The 24,665-nt window shown below is 33.1% G+C and overlaps 1 protein-coding gene across 1 annotated transcript in view; it reads left to right on the plus strand.

Moving 5' to 3' along the window:
* Positions 1 to 24,665, plus strand: part of PCDH15 (protocadherin related 15) — an 874,042-nt gene that overhangs the window by 403,182 nt on the left and 446,195 nt on the right. Inside the window, exon 6 of the mRNA XM_046654051.1 lies at positions 4,627 to 4,782. Within this exon, the coding sequence (XP_046510007.1) occupies positions 4,627 to 4,782 (156 nt within the window). The remainder of the gene's footprint in view (positions 1 to 4,626; positions 4,783 to 24,665) is intronic.

Below are 24,665 nucleotides of genomic sequence, written 5' to 3' on the forward strand. Positions count from 1 at the left end.
GTTCTCTAAATATATCATTCATTTTCAAAGTTTAATTTGTGAAGGACACTCATAACCCTGGCCAGCCATTTCCTTTAAGTTTGTTTCATTATTTAAAAATCATTTCTACAACACGTCATGTCTTATTTCCTTTCACCGTCTTCCAGCTTATTTGTGAAATGATGAAGACTTTTCATTTTGTAAAGGCAGTAAGTACACAGGAAGAAAAATCATGACAAAAACTTCTCATTCCTGTGAGGATTGAATAAACTTTGCCTTTGCTGAATGAAAAATAAAATCGATTTTTATACAGGTTTGCTAAAAATTTATTTTCCCCCCAGATCATTAAGCTCTCCAAATAATGCAGTTTCTAGAAAACACTCCAATTCCCTTAAGATTGAAGATGTGTGTCATAATCGACACCATTTACATCAATAAATTCCTTATAAAAATTTTGCTTGCTGTTAAATCCTAAATGATTGTCTGAAAAACTCATAACAAAATTTTTTACTTTTGTCTTTTTTCAAATTACAAAATTCATACATATTTGTTGGAAATTTTTCTTCCTTTATTTTCTACTCTCAGCCCTGCTTTTCAAAGATAACCTCCATCAATTGTTGGTATGTATCATTCTTGAACTTTTATCTCTGCATATCAAAATCTACACACATATATGCACTAACATACAAATATGCAAATACACTTTCAGAGTATTATGTTACACATGCATTTTTAAATTGGAAGAATCGTTTGCATGTCTAGGTGTATATGAATGCTAATTATTTTAAATAATTACCCCAAAAGAATTTATACATAGTTTTTTTCTTTGTTTCATGAATGAAGCAATTGAAAAGAATTAGAGAAAATAAAATTACCATAACTTATTTATGCCACCAGTTATGAACGATAAACCAAATTTCCCGAACATGTTCCTAAGCATTTTGGAGTCCCTAAACTCTCACTAATCGACTTAGTAGAACTACGCTTGATATATTTATGACCTTCTTATACCACAGAATAGAATCTATTCCAACGTGAAATTACAATGTGTGTTATATATTAGCCACAGGGAATTCTTGCCTTCAACGTGATCCATTATGGTTGGAATTTATGGTGAGCTGAGTTCCATCCATGCTACCAACAGTTGCATAGGGAGCTAAAGTCGAGAGTGACGAGAGTTCCAGGTGACCGGGTTATATCTAATTTATGGGCACTTAGCAGAACTAAGTGGGAGCTCAGTGCACAGTGCATCCGATCCTCTGCCTGCAAAGATGGTGACCTTTCTGTCCCAGTGCTACCACTCAATATACAATTAGAAGTTGAGAGGAAATGGTTTTATAGGTCTCTCTTGTAATATTTAGAAGATAAATAACTTTAGAAGAACATAATTCACCTGATTGTCTTCCAAGAGGTTTGCCAAGGGATAAAAGTACAAGTATTTATTCTGTTTTTTACTTTACAATGGAAATATGCAGGACTTTTCTTAAAAAGCCTATTAAAGCAAACACTTTTAAACTGATAGTAAAGATGGAGGTCATCTAATTCGAATTCCTCCCAGAAATCTTCAAAGACCTAGTCTTTTTAAATGATCTTTTAGCCTCAAGCTTGCAGATTTTCAGTCATGAGCTTGCTTTATAGGATCATCCATTTTATTCTGTGCTGCTTTGCATTAGTGGAAAACCTCTATTTATATTGAAAATATACGCTTTATAATACTTTTTATTCATTGTTCTTATTTCTGCTCTCTGGGACTCCAGTGAATAAACTAATGGATCTTTTCATAAGAACCATTCAGAGGTCTGGTTAATCTTGTGTTATTTTGCTTGAATATCCTCAATTTATTTATTTATTTATTTGGTGAGGAAGATCGTCACTGAGCTAACATCTGTGCCAATCTTCCTCTATTTTATATGTGGGATGCTACTTCAGCATGGCTTGATGAGCAGTGTGTAGGTCTGCACCCAGGATCCAAATCTGTGAACCTCGGGCCACCTAAGCAGAGCATTCAAACTTAACCACCATGTCACCAACCCAGCCCCAAACATCCTCACATTTTATCACACATTCTCAAGGTGTTCAGACTGCACATCCTATTTGCCCATAATATGGTGCTTATTATAATCCACTGATCTCTGCAGCTATTATTAATGAATATGAAGTTCGTATTATGTTCCAGTGGCCCATTTGCAGTACTGGAAAGATGTAAAACTTGTAAATAAAAGATGTAAACTCATCTTTTATTCATCAAAATTTCACAATTACGTTTTCACATTAATATTTGTAGCCATTTATTATATTTGGGTAATTAAGTTTTTTTCAAATATGAATAAGGTGATAAATTTATTACTGTAAAAATATATCATTTTTGTAACCTATTATTCTGACATTAAAATGATTTTGAAACGATTTTTGTCATTAAATGTATTGTATGTTCCTTTTAGCTTTGTGATATTCACAGGTTTTATACACATGACTTTAAAGCCTTTATTTATGTCAGCAATTAAAAGTGAAATGATATTAGATATGAGAACACAAAGCTATGTGATGCTTCACTAGATACCTTCCTCCATATGATAATAATGTTTCAATATATTCTCTTTAGGTACAGTTATTCAACCAGGTACAAATCAATTGAACTACTTTTTCTTTATTGGCCATAAAAATATCTAGAGACTAAACACTGTTTGCTTCAGTTTGGATATAGTTTCGACAACATTTTGCTCATTTAGAAATGTGGTAACTGGCATTTTTAAGGAATCTATCCTAGCTTTCTGTAATAATTGCTATATGTTTAAATTGTTTTTAATACAAATATTTAATAATTTATTTTAAAATCTAGGATAGGTCATATTTTATAGATTCTGCATTTTTCACTTCTTTGGAAATTTAGCTTTTTATAAGTAAAAAAATAGTTGACATCCGTTATGTGTTAATATGTGCCTAGCACGTCATAATTTCTTATAATACTTAGAGTGATTCTAACATATCATCAGTGTTTATTACTATCCATGTTTCAGAGATGAGCAAACTAAGCACAGAGAGATTTTGCACCTAGATTATATAGTTAGTAGGCTATGAAACTAAGACTGGAAGTCAACTAGTTTGACTCGGGTAGTACACGATCACCTCTCCTAAGCACAGTGCTAGTTACTAAGTAAAGAGATTTAGTCATGACTGAAACGACACCCCAGGCTGTATGGAGTTTCCAGTCTAGTGAAATTTGTTTTATGTATAAAACAAATATATAAAATGTGTAATATGCCAAGTGGTAGATGAGAAATGCAATAAATAACAATAAATAGGGAGAAGAGAAGTTGAAAGGAAAGAGCAGGCTGGTGCCGTGACATTTTAGATGGGGTGGTCTGAATAGATCATTCTGCTAAAATGATATATTTAGGGAAAAATTTTATAAGGTCAAAAAAGATTTAAAATATCACACAAAGGAATATTTTGTAGAGTTAAACACTTTAGAGTCAAACAGGTGTAGATGTTCATCTCAATTTTGCAAGCCCTTACCCAAGGGATCTGAGTAAATAAGTGCCCCTTTGATCACACTTTTCCCATTTCAGGAATTTATCAAAAAAAAAATACACAAGATATCACATAGTTATGTCTAGAATTTTTATTGAAGTATTTTTTATAATGACAAAAATTGACAACATAATAGGGGCTGGCCCCGTGGTGTAGTGGTTAAGTTTATATGCTCCACATTGGCAGCCCAGGGTTTGCAGGTTCGGATCCCAGGCACGGACCTATGTACCACTCGTCAAGCCATGCTGTGGCGGCATCCTATATGCAAAATAGAGCAAGATTGCCACAGATATTAGCTCAGGGACAATCCTCCTCAAGCAAAAAGAGCAAGATTGGCAACAGATGTTACCTCAGAGCCAATCTTTCTCACACACAAAAAACTTGACAACATAAAACATCTCATTATAAGTTTTTTACTTAGACAAATTCTGCTATAGACTCATAATGGAGTGCTATTAAATCGCATAACGTAGCTTCATAGTCATATACAGCAAAATGTGACAGTAAATCTATATTTACAAATATGGGATGATATTCACTGTGTATGTGTTTATAATAGGTGTATATTTGGAGAGAGGAATAGATTAGCACAATAAGCATTTGAATGTATAGAATGAGTAAATTTGGTTGGACTGTGAATGAGTTCTCTTCTTTTGGTTATATTTTAATTTTTATCAAATGTGAGCATATAATATTTTAGCAAAAATATAGATGAACACAAATGTTATACAATTTCTCTTCTCCAAGGATTTTATAATTAACGTTTTTATAAATTAGAAGTTCATATTGTTGCTTCTTTAACTTTTGAAGGCACAGAATTTGTTTCATCCCATCAAACCTCAGTGTTAATTCTGTGTGAATGTATTCATCTCAGTCCTCTAATTGTGAACATAATGCTACCTGAGACTCTATATTTTGAGACACAAAATTGAACAATGGAGTAATCACGATTGTCTTCCCCTGTCCTTAAAATAGTGCAAAATGGATCAATTTTAATAGGTTGTTATCATTTAAAAATGAACAAGAATAGAAAATTTTATTAAATAAAGTGATTTGACAGTAATGAGAAGCTTCAGTTTCAATTGATTTTATAAAGATGCAATTTCTGCATTGCAGCCACCAATGAACATACACTCCATCGTGGTGCAAGTCCAGTGCATCAACAAAAAAGTGGGCACTGTTATCTACCATGAAGTTCGAATCGTGGTGAGAGACAGAAATGACAACTCACCCACATTCAAGCATGAAAGCTACTATGCCACAGTGAATGAGGTCAGTTTCTGTTTACTCTCTGTGTCCTTTTTATTGATAAATGTAACTAACTGTATACTATAAACAGTTTGAAATGATTGCTCTATAATAATAGGCTTAACTATTTAGAAATGTAAGGAGAACACTTTAAGGAATAGTGGTGTAGAAGAAATAAGGTCTGGATGACTCCTGATATGATTTCAGGAGTTCATTTTGCTACAGGAAAAACCTGTTAACTCTATCTATGTGTTTGTTTATCTTTTGCACAAGTCAAGTCATACTGTAATTGTCTTTCTCTGCCTGATTTATTTTGCTTAGCATAATACCCTCAAGGTCCACCCACCCACGTTGTCACAAATGGCAAGATTTCATATTTTTTACACCTGAGTAGTAGTCCATTGTGTATGTCTATATATATATACCATATATACCACGTACAAACGTATATATACCACATCTTCTGTATCCATTCATCCGTTAGTGGGCACTTGGGTTGCTTCCAAGTCTTGGCTATTGTGAATTATGCTGCAGTGAACATAAGGGTGCATGTATCTTTATGCATTCCTGTTTTCATGTTCTTTGGATAAATACCCAGAGTTGGAATAGCTGGATCATATGGTAGTTCTTTTCTTATTTTTTTGTGGAATCTCCATACTGTTTTCCATAGTGACTGAACCAATTTACATTCCCACCAGCAGTGAAGTGATATCTCATTGTAGTTCTGATTTGCATTTCCCTAATAATGAGTGAAGTTAAACATCTTCTCATGTGTCTGTTGGCCATCTGTATATTTTCTTTGGGAAAATGTCTGTTCATATCCTCTGCCTATTTTTCGATGGGGTTGTTTGTTTTTTTGTTCTTGAGTTGTATGAATTCTTTATATATTTTGGAAATTAACCCCTTGTCAGATATATGATTTGCAAGTATTTTCTCCCAGTTGGTTGGTTGTCTCTTCATTTTCTCCAGGGTTTCCTTTGCCTTGGAGAAGCTTTTTAGTCTGATGTAGTCCCATTTTTAAATTTTTTCTTTTATTTCCCTTACCTTGAAGAGACATTCATTCAAAAAGATACTGCTAAGGCTGATGGCAAAGTGCATACTGCCTACGTTTTCCTCCAGAAATTTTATGGTTCAGGTCTTACATTCTTTAGTCCATTTTGAGCTAATTTTTCTGTATGGTATAAGATAATGGTCTACATTCATTCTTTTGTATGTGGCTTTTCAGTTTCCCAACACCAGTCATTGAAGAGACTTTATTTTCTTCATTATATATTCTTGGCTCCTTTGTCGAAAATTAGCTGTCCATAGATGTGTGTGTTTATTTCTGGGCTCTCAGTTCTGTTTCATTGAGCTGTGGGTCTGCTTTTTCAGCTAGTACCATGCTGTTCGGAGTACTATAGCTTTGTAGTATATTTTGAAATCAGGACGTATGATACCTCCACCTTTGCTCCTTTTTGTCAGAACTGCTTTGGCTATACAGAGTCTTTTGTTCCTTATAAATTTTAGGGTTCTTTGTTCTATTTCTATGAAAAATGTCATTGCGATTCTGATTGGGGTTGCGTTGAATCTGTAGATTGCTTTCGGTAATGTAGACATTTTAACTATGTTAATTCTTCCAATCCGTGAGCATGGAATTTCTCTCAATTTCTTTATGTCTTTAATTTCTTTCAACATTGTCTTGTAATTTTTAGTGTACAGTTCTTTCACTTATTTGGTCAAATTTATTCTAGGTATTTTATTCTTTTTGTTGCAGTTGCAAATGGGATTATATTCTTCTTTTTTCTTTCTGCTAGTTCATTGTTAGCGTGTAGGAATGCAACTGATTTTTGTGTGTTAATTTTGTACCTTGCAACTTTACTGTATTCGCTAGTTCATTGTTAGTGTATAGAATTGCAACTGATTTTCGTGTGTTAATTTTGTACCTTGCAACTTGACTGTATTTGTTAATTATTTCTAATATTTTTTTGGTGAATTCTTTAGGGTTTTCTATATATAGAAACATGTCATCCACAAATAGTGACAGTTTTACTTCTTCTATCCCAATTTGAATAACTTTTATTTCTTTTCCTTGCCTAATTGCCCTGGCTAAGACTTCCAATACTATGTTAAATAAGAGTGGTGAAAGTGGGCATCCTTGTCTTGTTCCTGATCTTAGAGAAATACCTTTCAGTTTTCCACCATTGAATATGATATTGACTGTGGGTTTGTCATATATGGACTTAATTATGTTGGGATATCTTCCCTTCTATACCCATTTTATTGAGAGTTTTCCTCACAGTGGATATTGAATCTTGTCAAATTCTTTCTCTGCATCTTGAGATGATCATGTGATTTTTACTCTTCATTTTGTTAAGATGGTGTATCACGTTGATTGATTTGCAGATGTTGAACCATCCCTGTGTCCCTAGAATAAATCCCACTTGATCATGGTGTATGATCCTTTTAATGTATTGTTGTACTCTATTTGTCAATATTTGGTTGAGGACTTTTGCATATATGTTCATCAGCAATACTGGCCTGTAATTTTCCTCTTTGGTATTGTCCTTATTTGGTTTTAGTATCAAAGTAATATTAGCCTGGTAAAATGGGTTAGGAAGTGTCCCATCATCTTTAATTTTTTGGAAGAGTTTGAGAAAGATATGTATTAAGTCTTCTTTGAATATTTAGTAGAATTCACTGGAAAAGCCATCTGGCCCTGGACTTTTGTTTCGTTGAGATTTTTGATTGCCATTTCAACCTCTTTATTAGTGATTGGTCTATTCAGATTCTCTATTTCTTCTTGACTCGGTTTTGGGAAGTTGTATGATTCTAAGAATATATACATTTCTTCTAGGTTATCCAATTTGTTGGCATATGGCTTTTAATAGTATTCTCTTATAATCTTTTGTATTTCTCTGGTATCCATTGTAATTTTTCCACTTTGCTTGTGACTTTATTTATTTGAGCCTTCCTTCTTTTTTTCTTAGTGAGTCCAGCTAAAGGTTTGTCAATTTTGTTTATTTTTTCAAAGAACCAGGTCTTAGTTCCATTGATTTTTTTCTGTTTTCTTTTTAGTCTTTATTTCATTTATTTCTGCTCTGGTTTTTATTTCCTTCCTTTTGTTGACTTTGGCTTCATTTGTTTTTTTTCTAGTTCTTTTAGGTATAATGGTAGATTGTTTATTTGAAAAGTATTGGTATGATTGATTATATTGGACACTTTAATGTCTGAATCCACATACATGCTTACTGAGGCTCAATAGGAGCTATTTATTCTCATTGTAAGATATTGAACTAATTTTTTTTGTATCTCTGAGGTGGTAAGTAAATACTGGAAGAAAATATTTATTTGAGATTGTATTAACTAAAGTCATTTTCTCAATTTAAAACCAAGTTCCAGCATATTCAAAATATTTAAATATAAAGCACAACTAAATTCTGATAAGAAAATGCTGATCAAATTATAATAAAATATTTTAAAAGTAATATTATTGCTTTTATTAGAACATGCTTTTTGCTGTTTACTGTTTTGCTCTGTTATGTTTTCTCTTTGAGCCAAAGACTCCTTTTATGTTATTTTTTTAAACAATGGTTACTTTATTAATTTTTTATTATTCCATCAAGTTAGAAAATATTTCTAAAGCACCTCTCACATCGCCTATTATGTGTACTTTAGAAGCACAAAAATGAACCATATTTTTAATAGTCCATATTTTAGCAAATCATCTTTACTTCCAAGTTGTTTTTTTAATCTTAAAAAATATGTACTTACTTTATAGGAGGAAATCAGTTTGATTTGGCTATTAAACACAGCATTAGGCCTTTAACCTCTACATGCTTTTTGAAATTATTTAAAATATCTCTCATTTATCTCAACATTCTTCTATTCATAAAAAATTGAAGAACTGATGCTGCTCATACTCTGAGACTTCCTAGATTTTATTACCTAAAAACATAAACTCTTCTTTTAAATTTAACAGGATGAGTTACTGTTCAGTGAATGCTTAACCTTTTGAGCTACCTTTTATAACAGGTTTCTGCTAAAACAGTCAGATTCTAATTAGTGTAATTAATCATGATACATGATTAATTATTTTAGCATCTTATTTGAGCATCTGAAGTATACTCTTTGAATGAAATTTTGCTTTGTTTGTTTGAGTGCTAACTTCATTTGGGTATAAAGTGATAGTCAGATGAATTATCTTAGGCAGTAGATCTAATTGTAAAATCAGTTCTTGTACCCTATTTAACCGTTCCTGGATAATTATCTTTAGTTCATTTTTCATAAAGAAACTTATAATGTTCAATATGAAATTCAAATTATCCCATGTGATTTGACTACTTGCACTACCCCCTCCAATAATTTCAGCACCTTGCTGAAAAATAACCTTTTCAAATACTATTTTAATCATGTCTCTCTCCTATTCAAAAATTGTGTAATTTCTCATTATTGTCAGGAAAAAGGTCAAATATTTCCATCAGCTGAGTTTCGAGGCCTTCCATAGTTTGACCTTTTGTCAATGTATTCTTAACTTCAAATTCTTTCTGATAATGCCTCACTCTGTTCAGATTAATTTCATCATGTCTCACAAATATTTCCATTACTTGGGCTTTGCTCACACTGTTCATTTCAGTTAGAATAGGATCCTCCTTACCTTGCAAGTCTCCAAGTTTTCTTCATCTTTTAAAGTTTAACTCAAGACCTGTTTCCATTTCCTATTTCTGTAGTCATCCTGGACTATTTACATTCATTGATCTTCAATTTCTCCAAACCCTAATGGTTTTCTATTGCAAAAACCATTGCATTGGCATTTCCCTATAGCCAACTAAGGCAATTTTATCCCACTGATACTATGGACATATCTTCTATGGTTTGATTGTATAGAATGTGTGTAATTGATGATCATATTTCCCCCTTTGATTTTGCTCCTACTCTCTCATATCTATTTTCTCAAAAAGAAGCAAAAGCTTATTTAAACCTCAAAACATAATCACAAGTAAAAAGTGAAATTTAGCAAGTTTTCTCATCCTTCATTTATTTGAGCAGTTCTTCCATAGTAGTAGATCTTAGTTTAATTGGCTTTAATGTATAGCTATATATTCATTGGGAAAATACATTGCAATTATATATGCACATATGTGTTTGTGTGTGTGTGCGTATCTATCTCCTGCAACTATAATGCTTTCTGTAAAATAAATTAAATGAAATCGACTTCACTCTCTGAAAGACTGAAAGATCTTTTCCCTGCTATTTCCCCTTGTAGTACAAGACATGCAGTTAATGCAGTTAAGACAAGAAAAATCTAAAAGTTTTTCAAAAAAAAATTATGCAGAGTTTAATGGATTGTTGGTGTCAAAATATTTTACACTTCATTACAATCCAAAAGACAGGTATAATGTCATTATCACAGATTTATAAAAGAAGTCACCAAAATTAAAGTGCTGATTAGTCACTCTCCTTCTTCACTATGAGAAAACTAAGATGGGAGCAGTAGCGTGAATGGCTATGTTACACAGTAAACTGTTGGTCACAAAGTTGAGAATAAAATGCAAGTCCTTAGTTCAAGCATCCTTACCCTACTTATTAATAGACATCCTATAATGCTAAGTTATAACCACTTTCATGTAACGGATTTTGAAAACAAATATCAAGCTTTATAATTATGGTATTACATCATAATATTATAATCACACAGTACTTTTATGAATGCCTTAAATATCAGTCTCTTACACTCTTTGTAATCATGTTCTTCTATTAGTGTGTCAAGAATTCGCTAAAACATTAATGGCTGTATCTAAATGTTGAGCAAGAATTATAACAAGGTTTCTATTTCCCTGTTTGTAAGACATCTCAAGTATTTTTGTATCTTTGGGTAATTGGCGATTCTCAATTAATTTTGGACAATTGTTTCATTAAGTACTTAGTCTAGTTGGTTTGAAGAAAAAATTGCACAGTCTAATTGTTACTGATCATTCTTAAGCAATTTTTGGAAGATAAATATTTTCTGGCAGCAATGTCTTTAATAACACATGCATCCCATCGCATAAAACTCCTTTTGACCTAATAAAAAGTAAACAAGGGCAAGTCAAGGCAGACATAATGTTTCCTTGGGCCTATGAAGAATTAATCTCAAGATAATATATAGGTTATATTTGTCCTGTTCTTTAATGATCTCTTCACAGATGGGGTAATTTTTTTTTGTCAATATTAATTTTTCTCTTTATCACCTTGAATATCACCTTAAATGTAATTTGCTGCTGTGACATGATGTGATTTATTGGAGATAATTTGTTGGCGCTTTCTGGAAGAATGTTTCCTTGCATTTCTCTTGACAGGTAGATGGTTTACAGTCTCTTAGAAAGGAAGGAAGGAAGGAGGGAAGGAAGAAAGAGGGAGACAGAATGAGAAAGGGAGAGAGAGAGAAAAAACTCAGATTTTCAGTTATCTTAAGCCTATAATCTATAGTTTAGATAGCTTTTCATTTTCTTTTACTTTGCTTTGAAAATGTGCTTACTGCAATATGCTTTGTAATTCTTAATAGATTAAAAGTAGTACACAATTTCATTGTATTATGTAGGATGTGTTTTATTAGTGTGATATTTTCCATCCTTCTACTCAAATAGAGATTACTTATAATCTATTTAATTCTTTCCACTTTGGAAAGGAAAGGATTTAGTCCAGATATTGCCTATGCTTCCAGAAAATGTACCTTTCTTCATATTTCACTAGTCTATATATTGTTTAGATTAATTATGGTTTGTTATTTTATAGTTTCATTTTGTTTATTTAATTAGGCTATTTAATTAATAACATCTTTGCTTTGGATATTACTTTTAAAAAATAAAATTTATATGTGTAATAAAATTGTCTTACATTGGGACAAAAGCAGTTGAGAGTTCTAAAACTATGGGTGATTTTTAAAATTTTTATGGTTTCTGAAATTTCCATAATGAGGTGATATTTTTCCTATGGGATATACAAATTCCTAAGAATATAAAAAAACAAAGCCAAATGTAGGCAATTGACATGGAACACAATTAAATATAAGAATTCAGAAATCTTGAATATAAACAGATGGAAGTAGATATACCACATAGTCAGTTACCGTGCAAAAGCTGATTTAGGCTGTACTATTATCAGACTAAATGGACTTTATGGGAAAACACATTGGTTGAGAATAAAAGGAACTTTTCATAATGATAAAGATTCAATTTGCCACAAAGTTATGGCAATTGTGAATTCAACTGAGCTTGATAATATGGCCTCAGAAATAATAAAGTAGAAATTAATTGAAAGAATTAAAAGAAAAATAGAAAAATCTGTTATCATTAAAGAATATTTTAAAACATGTGATAGGTAGAAAAATAGCTCCCCAGAGATGTCTATACACTAATCCTTGGCAAAAGAACTTTACAGACATGATTAAGGTATGGAAGTTAATCAGGAGATGATCCTGTATTATCCTGGTGGGCCCTATCTAATCACATGAGCCCTTAAAAATGAGAGAACCTTCTCTGGCTGGAGCCACTGAGAATCAAGGGAAGAGGCAGCTGAAAATATGGAGCAGAAGGAGAGAGCAAAGGGAATCAAAGAGTGAGAAGGACCCAACCCGCCTTTGCAGGCTTTGAAGATAAATAGAGCCTTGAGTGCGGATTGCAAGCACATTCTAAGAGCTGAGAAGGAAACCAGCTGGGAGCTCCTAGGTCCCTTAGCCCTAAAATGGCAAAAATAATAAACTCCGCCAATAACCTGAATGAGTTTGGAGGTGAATTCATTCCCAGCGTCTCCAGAAAGGAGCCCAGCCTGCAGACACCTTGATTTTTAGCTTGGTAGACCTGCCTCCAACTTCTGACTGATCTAACTCTGAGATAGAAAAGTAGATATGAATTTAACCCACTAAATGTATGATTATTTGCTATGGCAGCGGTAGAAAATTAATGCAAAACCACTCAATAATTGACAAAATAGGTAAAGAAAAAATAGCAGTAAGGGAATAGAAGATTTGAACAAAATTGAACTGGTAGGTTCTTATGGAAGAAACACTATGCTCAACAACTACCGAACTCATTCTTTTCAAGCACATGGAACATTTAAGAGAATTTACCAAATGTTAGGCTATAAAGGAAGTGTCAACATATTCCAAATGACTGAAATTATACAGAGTATGTTTTCTCATCACAGTGCGATTGAGCTTAAAAATCACTAAAAATAACAGAAACAAACTAGAAATTTCCCATATATTTAGAAAATGACATATAAAACTCTCATGATCACAAATGGCATTATTGTATATGTAGAAACCTGAGTATTTACATAGAAATTATTACAGTTAAAAAATGAACTTGGCAAGTTTGCTGGAGACAAGATCAATATTTTGTAAAAAAGAAGTAATTTTTTATAAACTGGCAAAAAATAGAAAATGAATTTTAATAAGTAATCCCCTGATCCTAGGACCTAGCAAAATGGAGTTTCAATTAATCCATTTATTTTAAGTTAAATTGAGCTTTTTTTTATTGATTGGTATCTGAGCTAACATCTGTTGCCCATCTACTCTTTTTTTTTTTTCCTTCTTCTCTCCAAAACCCCACTAGTACATAGTTTTATATTCTAGTTGCGAGTGCCTCTGCTTGCGCAATGTGGGATGCTGCCTCAGTATGTCCTGATGAGCAGTGCCATGTCCCATGTCTGCACCCAGGATCCAAACCCACAAAACCCTGGGCCACTGAAGTGGAGCACATGAACTTAACCACTCGGCCATGGGGCCGGCCCTCAGGCTTTTAATTTAAAGGAAATAAGATCCCATGTCTTGGTAAAATAGGGAGTAACCATAACTTGCATACATTGTTGGTGGATGAGTAAGTTGGCACAATTACTTGGGAAATCCGTTTGTATTGTCTACAAAAGTTGAACAGATAGATACCCTATGACTCAGCAATTCTGCTCTTGTATATATACCCCAAAGAAATTAGTACATATGTCCACCAAAATATATGTGCAAAAAGGTTCATGGAGATTTCTCCATAATACTCAAAAACTGGAGACAGAGCAAATATGCAACTAGATTTGGTTTATCATTTACTAGTTGCATTTAGCTTTAAAGAATTTTTAATTTTCTCTCTGCTTCAATTTTCTCACCTAAAAAATGAGAATGCAAATATTAGAATATCTACTTTATAAAGTTTAGTAAATACATATAATAAATTTTAAAACAGAAAAGAAAAAACACCCCACAGATTTTCAGTGTATCACACATTTCCTATATATTTTGTAACTATTTTAAGAGCCTATCTGAAATGGGTTTTCTTTATACCACTTATCTACACCTGATATCATATATGTATTTATTTGTTACTTGTGTATCTTCCCCATTAGAACTGAATCACTGTTAGAGCTGGGACTTTGTTTTGTTCATTGACAGTGCCTGGCACATTGTAGGAGATCTATAAATAGACCTATCAATGAATTCTGAATGGTTCAGTCACGAAACAGGAAAGTGTTATTTAACATATGTGTTCACTTTGATTTTTCCTGAGATAAAAGAGTGAGAGTTTGTTTTGAGTTAAATTTGAAAAGAAGCTCGTACATGGTAAAGATTTTTAAGAAACACGTAAAACTTTTCTGGAGTATTGTGATAAATTACATAGGTTAACACAACAGTGATGACAACAAAAGAAACACTTTTTTTTAACTTGGTAAATATGAGATATGTGAATTATAGTCCTTTTTACATAATTCTAGAGGGAAATTATGTATTTGGGTGAATTATAACACTTTTACATAACTCTAGGGGGAAATTATGTATTTATTCAGATATGACTATTATACTGCTTGAGAAGTTTTACCCTACTTTTCATGTCCCAGAAAAACTAAAGTGATATTGATTAAGTTACATTAATATAGTCCCCTTTGACCAGATGTCCCTATTTTTTCCACAAGACTTTCCTACATGAGCAGCTTTACGAGGCTCAGTGCAGAGGGTCCCAAGTGCATCACAGTCAATTCATTAAATCGATGTTTGATCAAGTTCTTGAAGTTCTTAATAATAGGAAACTTTAGAGGATGCTTCATAAATCTAAATTTAAAATGCCGTTTACTATTAGGAAGGTGAAGTTAGCAGTTTAAATAACCTTGGGTTTCAGGAACAGTCTAGTTGTCTCATAATTATTGACATTACAAGTATAATGAAAATCATATCCTGGTTAAGAGCTTAAATATCTGTAAACTTTAGATTCATGATAATTTTGTATTTAATTTTCTTCTTTTATTATTAGGCATACTCATTAGGAACTAACTTTATATCAGATCAATTTTAAATTTATTCTCACCAAAATTTGTTCATAGAAAGATTTTTGCACAGATCTTCTTGCCAATTTAGCGGCAGCATATCTCCTGAAGTTGAATGGAATAAGGACGGGTTACAATATTAGTAGTAGGTTAATTCTAACAATTATCATTTATTGAGTACATTTTTTAATGCTAAGTGTTTTCCATGAAATATCTCATTTAAAACATTCATATCTATGCATGGACTCAAATTATGTATATTATTTTCATTATATGGACGAGAAAGTACAGAAATAGAGATGCACTTATTAATTTATATTTATTAAAATGCCCAAGCATTTATTAATTTCAGTGCTAATAAGTGGCAGATCTAAGCCAGAAACTGAGGCAGCCTCGCTCCAAAACTGAGTGCTGGATCACCATATTGTACAAAGGCAAGAGAATAATAGAGCTCAGATATACATAGAAAATTCCATGCAGTTTTGAAAATACTTATTTCTTCCCCATGTCTTAAAATAAGGTTTTTCTGAAAAGTAAGGAATAAAAAAATAAGACCATTAACATGAATACTACTAACACTAATTCGAAAAGAGTCACATGTGCTGTTTGGTCTAACTTATCACCTTGATTCACAGTTTAATAAAATAATTTTGTGCTAGGTAGAGTTATGAGACAAGAACAAAGCCTTTGGACTCAGCATTACCTATGTTCCAATTTCAGGATGATCACTTTCTGTATGCATAATCACAGAAAATTGATCAATTTCTAAAAGGCTTAGTTTCCTCAAGGGAAAAAAACCCACTGTATTTAGGTTAGTGATTGAAGACTATAGGACATGGAAAATTTAGAGTGAAGCCTGTGGTTCTGGGTACATTCTAGGGACTCAGTGAATGGTAGGAATGGCGACAATAGTGAACTTCCTGCTTATATCCAGCAGTCTCCAGCTCTATCCAATCCTGCTTCCCAAAACTTAATTTGCAAAGTAAGATATGCCTGAATATTTTCACCATGAAACAGTTCTCTTTGCTGAAATGTTTTATTAATTTAATTTTAACTTTACCACCTTTTTTAGGATAATAGTTGTACACCTTATATCCATTCTAACTATATTGCCGGTATTGTATATGTGTGTGTATATATATTTTTAATACTTTTCTATAGAATGTCTATAGGTTCATGAAGAATTATAAAAAGTAATGTAAAGATGAGCATATCAAGATGAGCATCTTGATATTATTCATGTACAATAGTTGGCATACCATAGAGGGTATTTCACATTAGCTGGTATCATATGCAGGTTAAATTAGGATTTTTATTTTACTTTACTTTAAATGCTGTCATACTTATTTCTCCTGACATGGCATAATCATGTCCTTCAACAATACCCATTAGGTTAATGTGCTTGTTAATTTTTAAAAATTGGGTTCTAAAATATTTTAGTATTTTTTTAAGGTTTAAATGAATGATTAAAAACATTTTAATGATATTATCAATCAGCAGGAACCAAAAGCTGAACTTTAGCCAAATTGAACCATAGCAAAGTATGAGAATCTCTCCCTTGGTCTCTCTTTCGTTCTCTCTCTCTCACACACACAAGTCTACCTCATTGAATTTTTTGGGTAAGAGTTGGTTCAAATGTATGTTATATATTTATACAAATTAAATGTAATAAAAATGAGTAAAGTTTTATTATCTTTAAAAAACTTTTTCTTATAATAAATGATATGTTCAAGTCTTGGACTTTGTTATAATGAGAGTGGCCATGGAAATGGTCTGTTTATGACCATATTTTCTATTATTTATTTAAACAGTTTCCTAACTATTTAGACCTAAGTGATATTTTAGTAAAGGTAATGGATTGCCCATATAGCCCACATCCAATGTCCCTTATTGTTAACATCTTTCATTAAGATGGCACAGATTTTCAACAACCAATGAATGAACAGTGAAACATTATTAACTCAAACCCATATTTTATTTAGATTTCCTTAGTTTTCACCTAATGTCCTTTTTTTTGGTCCCAGGACCACATCTATGATACCATATTACTTGTAATCATCATGTCTCTTTAGTCTTCTCTAGACTGTGGCAGTTTTTTACTTTCTGTATTTTTGGTGACCTTGATGGTTTTGAGTACTGGTGAGAAAATCTTTTTTTTTAACATATATATACTATATGCTATATAGATAGCAATTTATACTATAAATTGCTTATGTGTACAAATACCATATAGTCATATACATAATATATATTATATATCACATATATAGATATATGAAACTATTTTTTCTCTGTCAATGAAGACTAAGTTGTACAAATGAAACCACTTAAATTCATAATACTTTATTATGTATTTCCTAAAAGCAAAGGCACTGTTCTACATAACTGTATCATCAAAACCAGGAAATTACATTAATACAGTATTAGTATATAATTCTTAGATCCCATTCAAATTTTGCTGAGTTTTCCATTAAACTCTTTTTTGGTCAAAGATTCAATCTAGGATCAAACATTGCATTTAGTTACCATGTATTTCCAGTCTCAATCTCAGTACTTTAGTATTTCCTTGACTTTAATGACCTTAATAATTTTCAAGAGTGGTAAAGTTTATAGAAAATTTCTCAGTTTAGATTTACCTGATATTTCCTCATGATTATAGATTTTGTTTATGAATACCACAAAAGTGATATCATCTTCTGCATAGTCCATAATAAAGAGACAAGCAATGTCAATGTGTCCTGTTACTGATAATGATAGTTTTTATTACTTTGGTAAGAGTATCTGCCAGCTTTTCCACTATATTTACTAGTTATTTTGTACCTAACAACTAATAAGTAATTAAAACTATTTTGTGGAAGATGACTTTGACTTTGTAAATATCCTGATCCTCATCAAACCTTTACCCAATATTTTATTTACTGATTTGTGAAACATTGATTTTTTGCAAAACCATTGATGAAAAGGCAAATTACTGTGGTTGGATATATTTTCTTCCTTCTTCTCTTTGCCCTTCAAGCATTTATTGAGTGCTTTTTCAGGCATTATGCAATGCACTAGCAATAAAGATTTGATTACTAATGAAAAAGTTAGCATTTTGAAATCATGATGAATTTGGGAATTCATGAAATAACTTGCTTATTGAGAACCAATCTGTTTTCAATAGTAATAATTATTTAATATGAGATGTCTATAATGCAGGGACTAGCTAAGTTGAATTTCTTTGCCCTTCTGTAAAATATCTCAAAAGTATTTTTCCTTAGGGCCAAACCTAATTTATCTTTGGTGGAATGCATAATCCAAATTCTGTCATTTCAGATTATCTGTTTATCTTGGGTTCTATTATGTGCCAAGTTATATTTATTTCCCCTTTCATTTCTCTTTTTCTCAAAAGTTTAATAACTACAAATATGAAATTTCTGAAATAATACCTTTCACAGTTCCTGAGAATTAACATTTTAAAGTTAGACAATCTGTGCTGCAGTCTTTCTCTACCAAGTATTAGAATTATGACATCAGACAGAAGATCCCTTAGCCTATGATTCCTTAACTATAAAATAAGTATAACAACAAAAAATAATGTCACAAAGTTGCATTAAGGATTAAAAGAGATAAAGTTTTTGGAGCCGGCCCCCTGGCCACGTGGTTAAAGTTGCACATGCTCCACTTTGGCCTCCTGGGCTCATTGGTTCGGATCCTGGGTGCGAATCTGCTCTGCTCATCAGCCATGCTGTGGAGGCATCCCACATACAAAGTAGAGGAGGATTGGCACAGATATTAGTTCAGGGACAATCTTCCTCAAGCAAAGAAAGAGGAGGATTGGCAACAGATGTTAGCTCAGGGTGAATCTTCCTCACAAAATAAAAAGAGAGAGAGATAGAATGTTTTTAAAGTACTTAGTACAGGGTCTGGTGATCTTTTCTTTCAAGTCATCTCTGACTTGGATATATGCTTTAGAAATAGTAATGTATTTGAAAACCAAAGGGGTCTCCACAATTGAATTGCAAAAAGATTTGTAAACAGGCAGTACTTAGGGGAACAACATTGAAAACTTCAGCTTTTACTCACAGTGATGAAATGATGTTATCTCTGAATCTATTCAGTTTGAGCTTTCACTTTCCTAATCAACCTCTCTTAGTTTTGAGCTCTTCTTTCACATTTCCTCAGGACTGTATCATGTCCTTCCATTTAACACATGCATTTTTGAACATCTGTTCTTATCAGAGTCATTCTCGTAGATCTAAGAGCACAGATGGTCTCCATGAAGAAGCATAACAGTGAGATTCCATATACAGTTAACTATTTTTTAAATACATTTTATATGTTTTCTTTACATTCTCTAGATATAATTAGGTGATTTTTAAATACAAGTTAAATAATTCTTTTTTTTTTAGAAAAGTGGTCCATCATATTGGAAACTTGATAAATGTTTTCAACTACTCAAGGAATAAAAATCACTGGACCTTCAGAGCCATTCCCATCACAGAATTTCTTTGAACAGACAGTGCTAGCATTTAATCTACAGCTCAAAAAAGCTTCTGAAGAAAGAAAGGAGACTAATTCCTAGTTCCTTTTACTTGTCCTCATTTTCTTCCTCAGCAGATTAGGCACATTCTTTCTGGGAAGCAAGAGACAGGTACAGTAGGAGAGGAAAAAAGAGAAGGAGATTAAGGCAAGGGAAAGAAGCACATGAAGATGTGTTTTCTACTTTAAGCATGTAAATGGGATTCAATCTTCCAGCTGCTTTAAAAGATTCAACTATTCGACTATTTAACAACTTTCAAATTTAATAAAGTCTTTCATCCATGTATTCTCTCTCTGCATGTATATGTGTAAACACATACATACACACACACATATATTTTAGCTTCACTGAATTAAGTTTTTACTTAAGATGAGTAGAGCACTTGTCATTCTCTCTAATAATAATCCTTTATCTTATTTTGAAAATATTTATCTATGTGAATTTGCCTTTAATAATTTCTTCACAGGAAATGATTTTCAACATTAATTGTTTAGCTTTTATGATAAAAAAATGGAGTCAAGATTTTATACACAGTTGTAAAAACCATACTATGTAAATGGGAATATGAAGAACAAATGTAATTCCTTTCTTAATTTTTCTCTTGGATTTGAATAAATCATTGCAAGATAACATCTACTGAATGTGAATTCAAGAATGTGTACTCTTTGCCATCAATTCTAGAAAGTTTTAAGATAAATGTGAAATAGTCATTTGCTTTGGATAAATCTTTGAATAAAATAAATATTATATTAACAAGTTAATATAAAAACAACATAATAGTCACAGAAACAATGATTTTGCCCATAATAAGCTTTCAATAAATAATCATAGATTTAGAGATAATGTAATTTCATCGTTGTGAGAAAAAACTGAAGTTCTCAACAATGTGTACCTGTTTATAGATTCATCACCCCACTTCATTTGTGGAGACCCCGTTGCTTTTCAAATGTATCACTATTTCTAAAGTGTGTTTCCAATGTAGGAATAACTTGTAAGATAGAGTCATGAAATTATTTGAGGAGGAAGTTAAAGGCTGAATTATAGCAAAGGATGAATGGCTTCTAATTTGGAAAGATTATTATTATGGAAGCTGATCTTCAGACCATACAGTGTAATTGAGAAGATCCTCAAAATAAGTGTAAGGAGAGAAGAGAGTAATCATTTTAAAATAGGTTTGTCGTCCAGGACTACATAAATTAGAGTCCAGGAATTTACAACTTCTTGCATAGATGACTATGGAAGCACTGTGGGTAATCTTCAAAGGATCATGAAGTATGATCAAAGTACCAAAAGATTGTATGGTCCCTGTTGCAGTTAAATCAGCAATTTTTTCACAGAGTGTTACATAGTGGGTATACAGATTTTGGTCATTTAGAACATGGGAATCTAATCTTTACTACTGCAAAATCAAATACTCAATTTTTTTCTTCACTAATGAGAAACTAGATCAGGGATCTATTAGTTCTCTAGAGAAACAGAACTGATAGGTAGGTAGATAGGTAGATAGATAGATAGATAGATAGATAGATAGATAGATAGATAGACAAAGATATAGCAAGGGAGATTTATTATAAGGAACTGTTTCATGTGATTTTGGAGGCTGAGAGATCTTAAGCTCTACAGTCAGGAAGCTGGAGACCCAGGTGTGCTGATGATATAGTTCCAGTCCAAAACCCAAGTCTGAGAACTAGGAGAATTGATTGTGTGTAACCTCTAGTCTGAATCTAAATCAGAGTCAAAAGAAGACAGATGTCCTAGCTCAGAGTCAAGCAAGGAGAGTGAATTCTTTCTTACCCAGCTTCTTTTATTGGATTCAAGCCTTCAATGGGTTGGATGAAGCCAACCCACATTTGGGAGGGCACTCTGCTTTAAGCAGTCTACTGATTCAAATGTTAATCTCATCTAGAAACACCCTCACAGACACACCTAGAATAATGTTTAACCAAATATCTGGGTAACTCGTGGCCCAGTCAAGTTGACACATAAAATTAACCATCATAAGGGATATGGATTCATACTACACAAATGCAAGAGAAAAGCATAAAATTGAAGTCTCATTGTTAATTAAACATGAGAGAGTGCCTCCATTTCACTAGCAATGATAACTTTTACAAAATGATACCTTCTGATGGGTGTTTTTTTCCTTAAGAGCATAATTGGTATGAATTGGCTATCTAGTAGACAGTATATCAGATAACGATATTGGTATTTGAAAAATAAACATGTATTAGTCTAATATAGACTGATATGTAATCTTACTCCACTAAAAATAATGTTTCTGCTTTGATCATTTCTATTGATATGAAGCCATCACCAGCTACCATTGATAGTGTTTCTGTCACTAAATTATTATTATAGCAAAATCATTATTTAGTGAATCCTATTTCAGCTTATCTATTGTCCACACCCCTTCAGATGTTCTGTCTCTCTTTAGGGCATAGGGAAAAACAAAACAGTTGGATTCTTGATCAAGTATGTAAGAAAATAAAATCTCATCGATTGCATTTTAAATCATTCCTTATGGTGGCTTTTCCTTGGGCAGGTGTCCAAAGCTAGATAATACCATCATTTTCTATTAATGATTTCCCAGTTAAAGTGGTATTATTTTAGTTATACTTATTGTAAAATGTACTTTTCTTCTGGACTCTAGTAAAGTGTCTCTTTAATCACTAAAAACATCAAAGTCTATTAGAGGCGTTGGCTGGAAATACATGTGAAAAAGTATTTTAGATAACCAGAAATTATATAGTTTAGCATTTTATTTCTACTGAAATGTTTGTTTTCATGTAGATATATTACATTAGACTCCAGGAAATATTCAGTGTATGCAAATACCAGGAGATTATTGCTACCCATAAATATAAGGGGATTGATGCCAGTGGCATTCTCCAATCACTAAGTATATATATTTAACAAAATATTATGATTTATGGAGTGCTTTCCAACATTTATCCTTCCCAATATTTTATTCAAAGTGGCAGCATACCATTTCTTTGCTGAATATAGATTTGGTCTAGAGTGAAGTCAGCATCATGGTGGTATAAGATGTCCCTCCTTTAAGTTCCCCTTTTAACAAATAAAAATCAGTATCCATCCATGAACAAAAGTACCTCTTTGGTAGTTGTGGGATTTAGCACTATATGCCAAGGGACCTGGAAGTAGTCCCATCCACCTGTGTGTTGGGTAACAGGCAGACAGACCTCAGTTTGGCCATGGAATCAGCAGAAGCCAGGGAACCAGCCCTAACTGCTCTCAACCATGGTCTAGGGAAACCTGGAGAATGCTGGCTTGTGTAGATACCTATGAAGGACAAGGCTTCTCAAAGAGAGATTCTAGCACTCCATTGGAACAAAAGTTAATACGAGTTTGAAGGTAAGAGGAAGTTTGCCAGTGCCACCCCTCCCTCCAAGGTGACAGAGTCCTGGGGCTATACTAGCCAGTGGGACCTCTATGGCAGGGGAAAATCAGTGTCCTGCTACCCAAGCTGTGTCTGATGCTGCTGGAGAAACCCATTACTCAGGGAGGGAGGAGGTTAGGAAAGAGACAGATAGGAATATCAAAGGTCTTGAAAGGGATGAGGTTCCTACTGACTTTGTTCAGGACTCCAGCAGGATGCCAGTCCACAGGCTGCTTAGAGAACCTCATACATGGATCTCCCCAACTGGCCTGTGGGCACGCCCAGTGGCCCAAGTGCTAAACCCACACTGCTCCCTCTCTGTGCTCGACTCTTTGTGCACACTCCTAAGTGTGGTGGTGAAATTGAGCTTTGCAACAGCAAATATGTTCAGAAAATCAGGCCAGGGACTGTAGGCAAGGGAGAAAACACAAATTTGACTGTAGCACCACCTTCTGAGAAAACAGAAGTTTCCAGCAGCCAGCCTGGTGAGTTGTAACGACTGTAAAAGACGTACAAGCTTAAGAATTCAGCCACGCGAGGTAGCAAGAATGTGGAACAGGTGTATTCATGTAAGGTTGGAGAAAATCCCAAATGTGAGCAGGACCAACAAAAAATATCTCCAACTCAATGATGATTAGGGAAGATTTGAAGAAGTGTCTGCTACTTTAAATAAAAAAGCTGCAGCCCCAAACTCCAAGGCACATAAGGAATCAAAGAAACAGGTCATCACCAAAAGATAACAATAATTCTACAAGAATTGAACTCAAAAACATAGAAATCGGTGCCTTATCTGATAAAGAATTCAAAATAACTGTTTTGAGGAAAGTAAATGGGCTACAAGAAAACACGGAAAGACAGCTCAATGAAATTGGGAAAACAACACATGAACAAAATGAGTTGTGGAGCTGAATAATTTAATGAATAACATGAAAAATACGATAGAGAATATCTATAGTAGAATAGACCAAATATATTACATAAAGTGCTTTTAAACAGAAGCACACATAAAACAAGGTCATGCATCGATGAGTTGATGAAAACGTTGGAAGCAGAGGCTTGTAGGAACCTAACTCTGTGTCCCCCTAGCAAGGTAATAACCTTGTATTTCCCTGAGGAGCCATGTTCAGTATTTGTGAATTCAGTGTTCATAGCGACTTCATGGAACATAACTACCATGAATAGAGAGAATCAACTGTATTTATATGAATCTGTGAATACAATGCTTCTGCGGGGAAGTATTGTAAGTAAGCTTAATGAAAACAAATGTTCTCTTTTTAGAGCATTGTTCATAATTTTTAGGCCGGCTTGAGTAGCTATGGCTCACAAGACATCCAGACACTTTACTGAGAACAGCTCACCTTTTACATTCACACTCTAATTTCTCTTATACATCTTCTTGAAATACTGAATTTCCTTGCTCTGATTATCTTTAACTTTTACATTTGCATTTATCTATGTGTTTTCTATATTTTCCAGTAGCTGCATAAAATCATTTGTGAAAAAAAGACATGAACTAAATAAGGAAGAGATACCCTCAGGCAGCTGCCCATGCTGATAATCATCTCATGCATGGAATGCTCATCAAAAGACTAAATTTATATGTTTGAGACTTGTTGAAATGTTAAAGGACACAGAACATGGCCACCTGCACGGCAGATGTGCCCTGAAAACTGTGAATAATCATGTATAAGGCAAGACATTGTAATAAACAACCTGACCATCATG

Source organism: Equus quagga, chromosome 2, assembly GCF_021613505.1.
Source record: "Equus quagga isolate Etosha38 chromosome 2, UCLA_HA_Equagga_1.0, whole genome shotgun sequence".
NCBI lineage: Eukaryota > Metazoa > Chordata > Mammalia > Perissodactyla > Equidae > Equus > Equus quagga.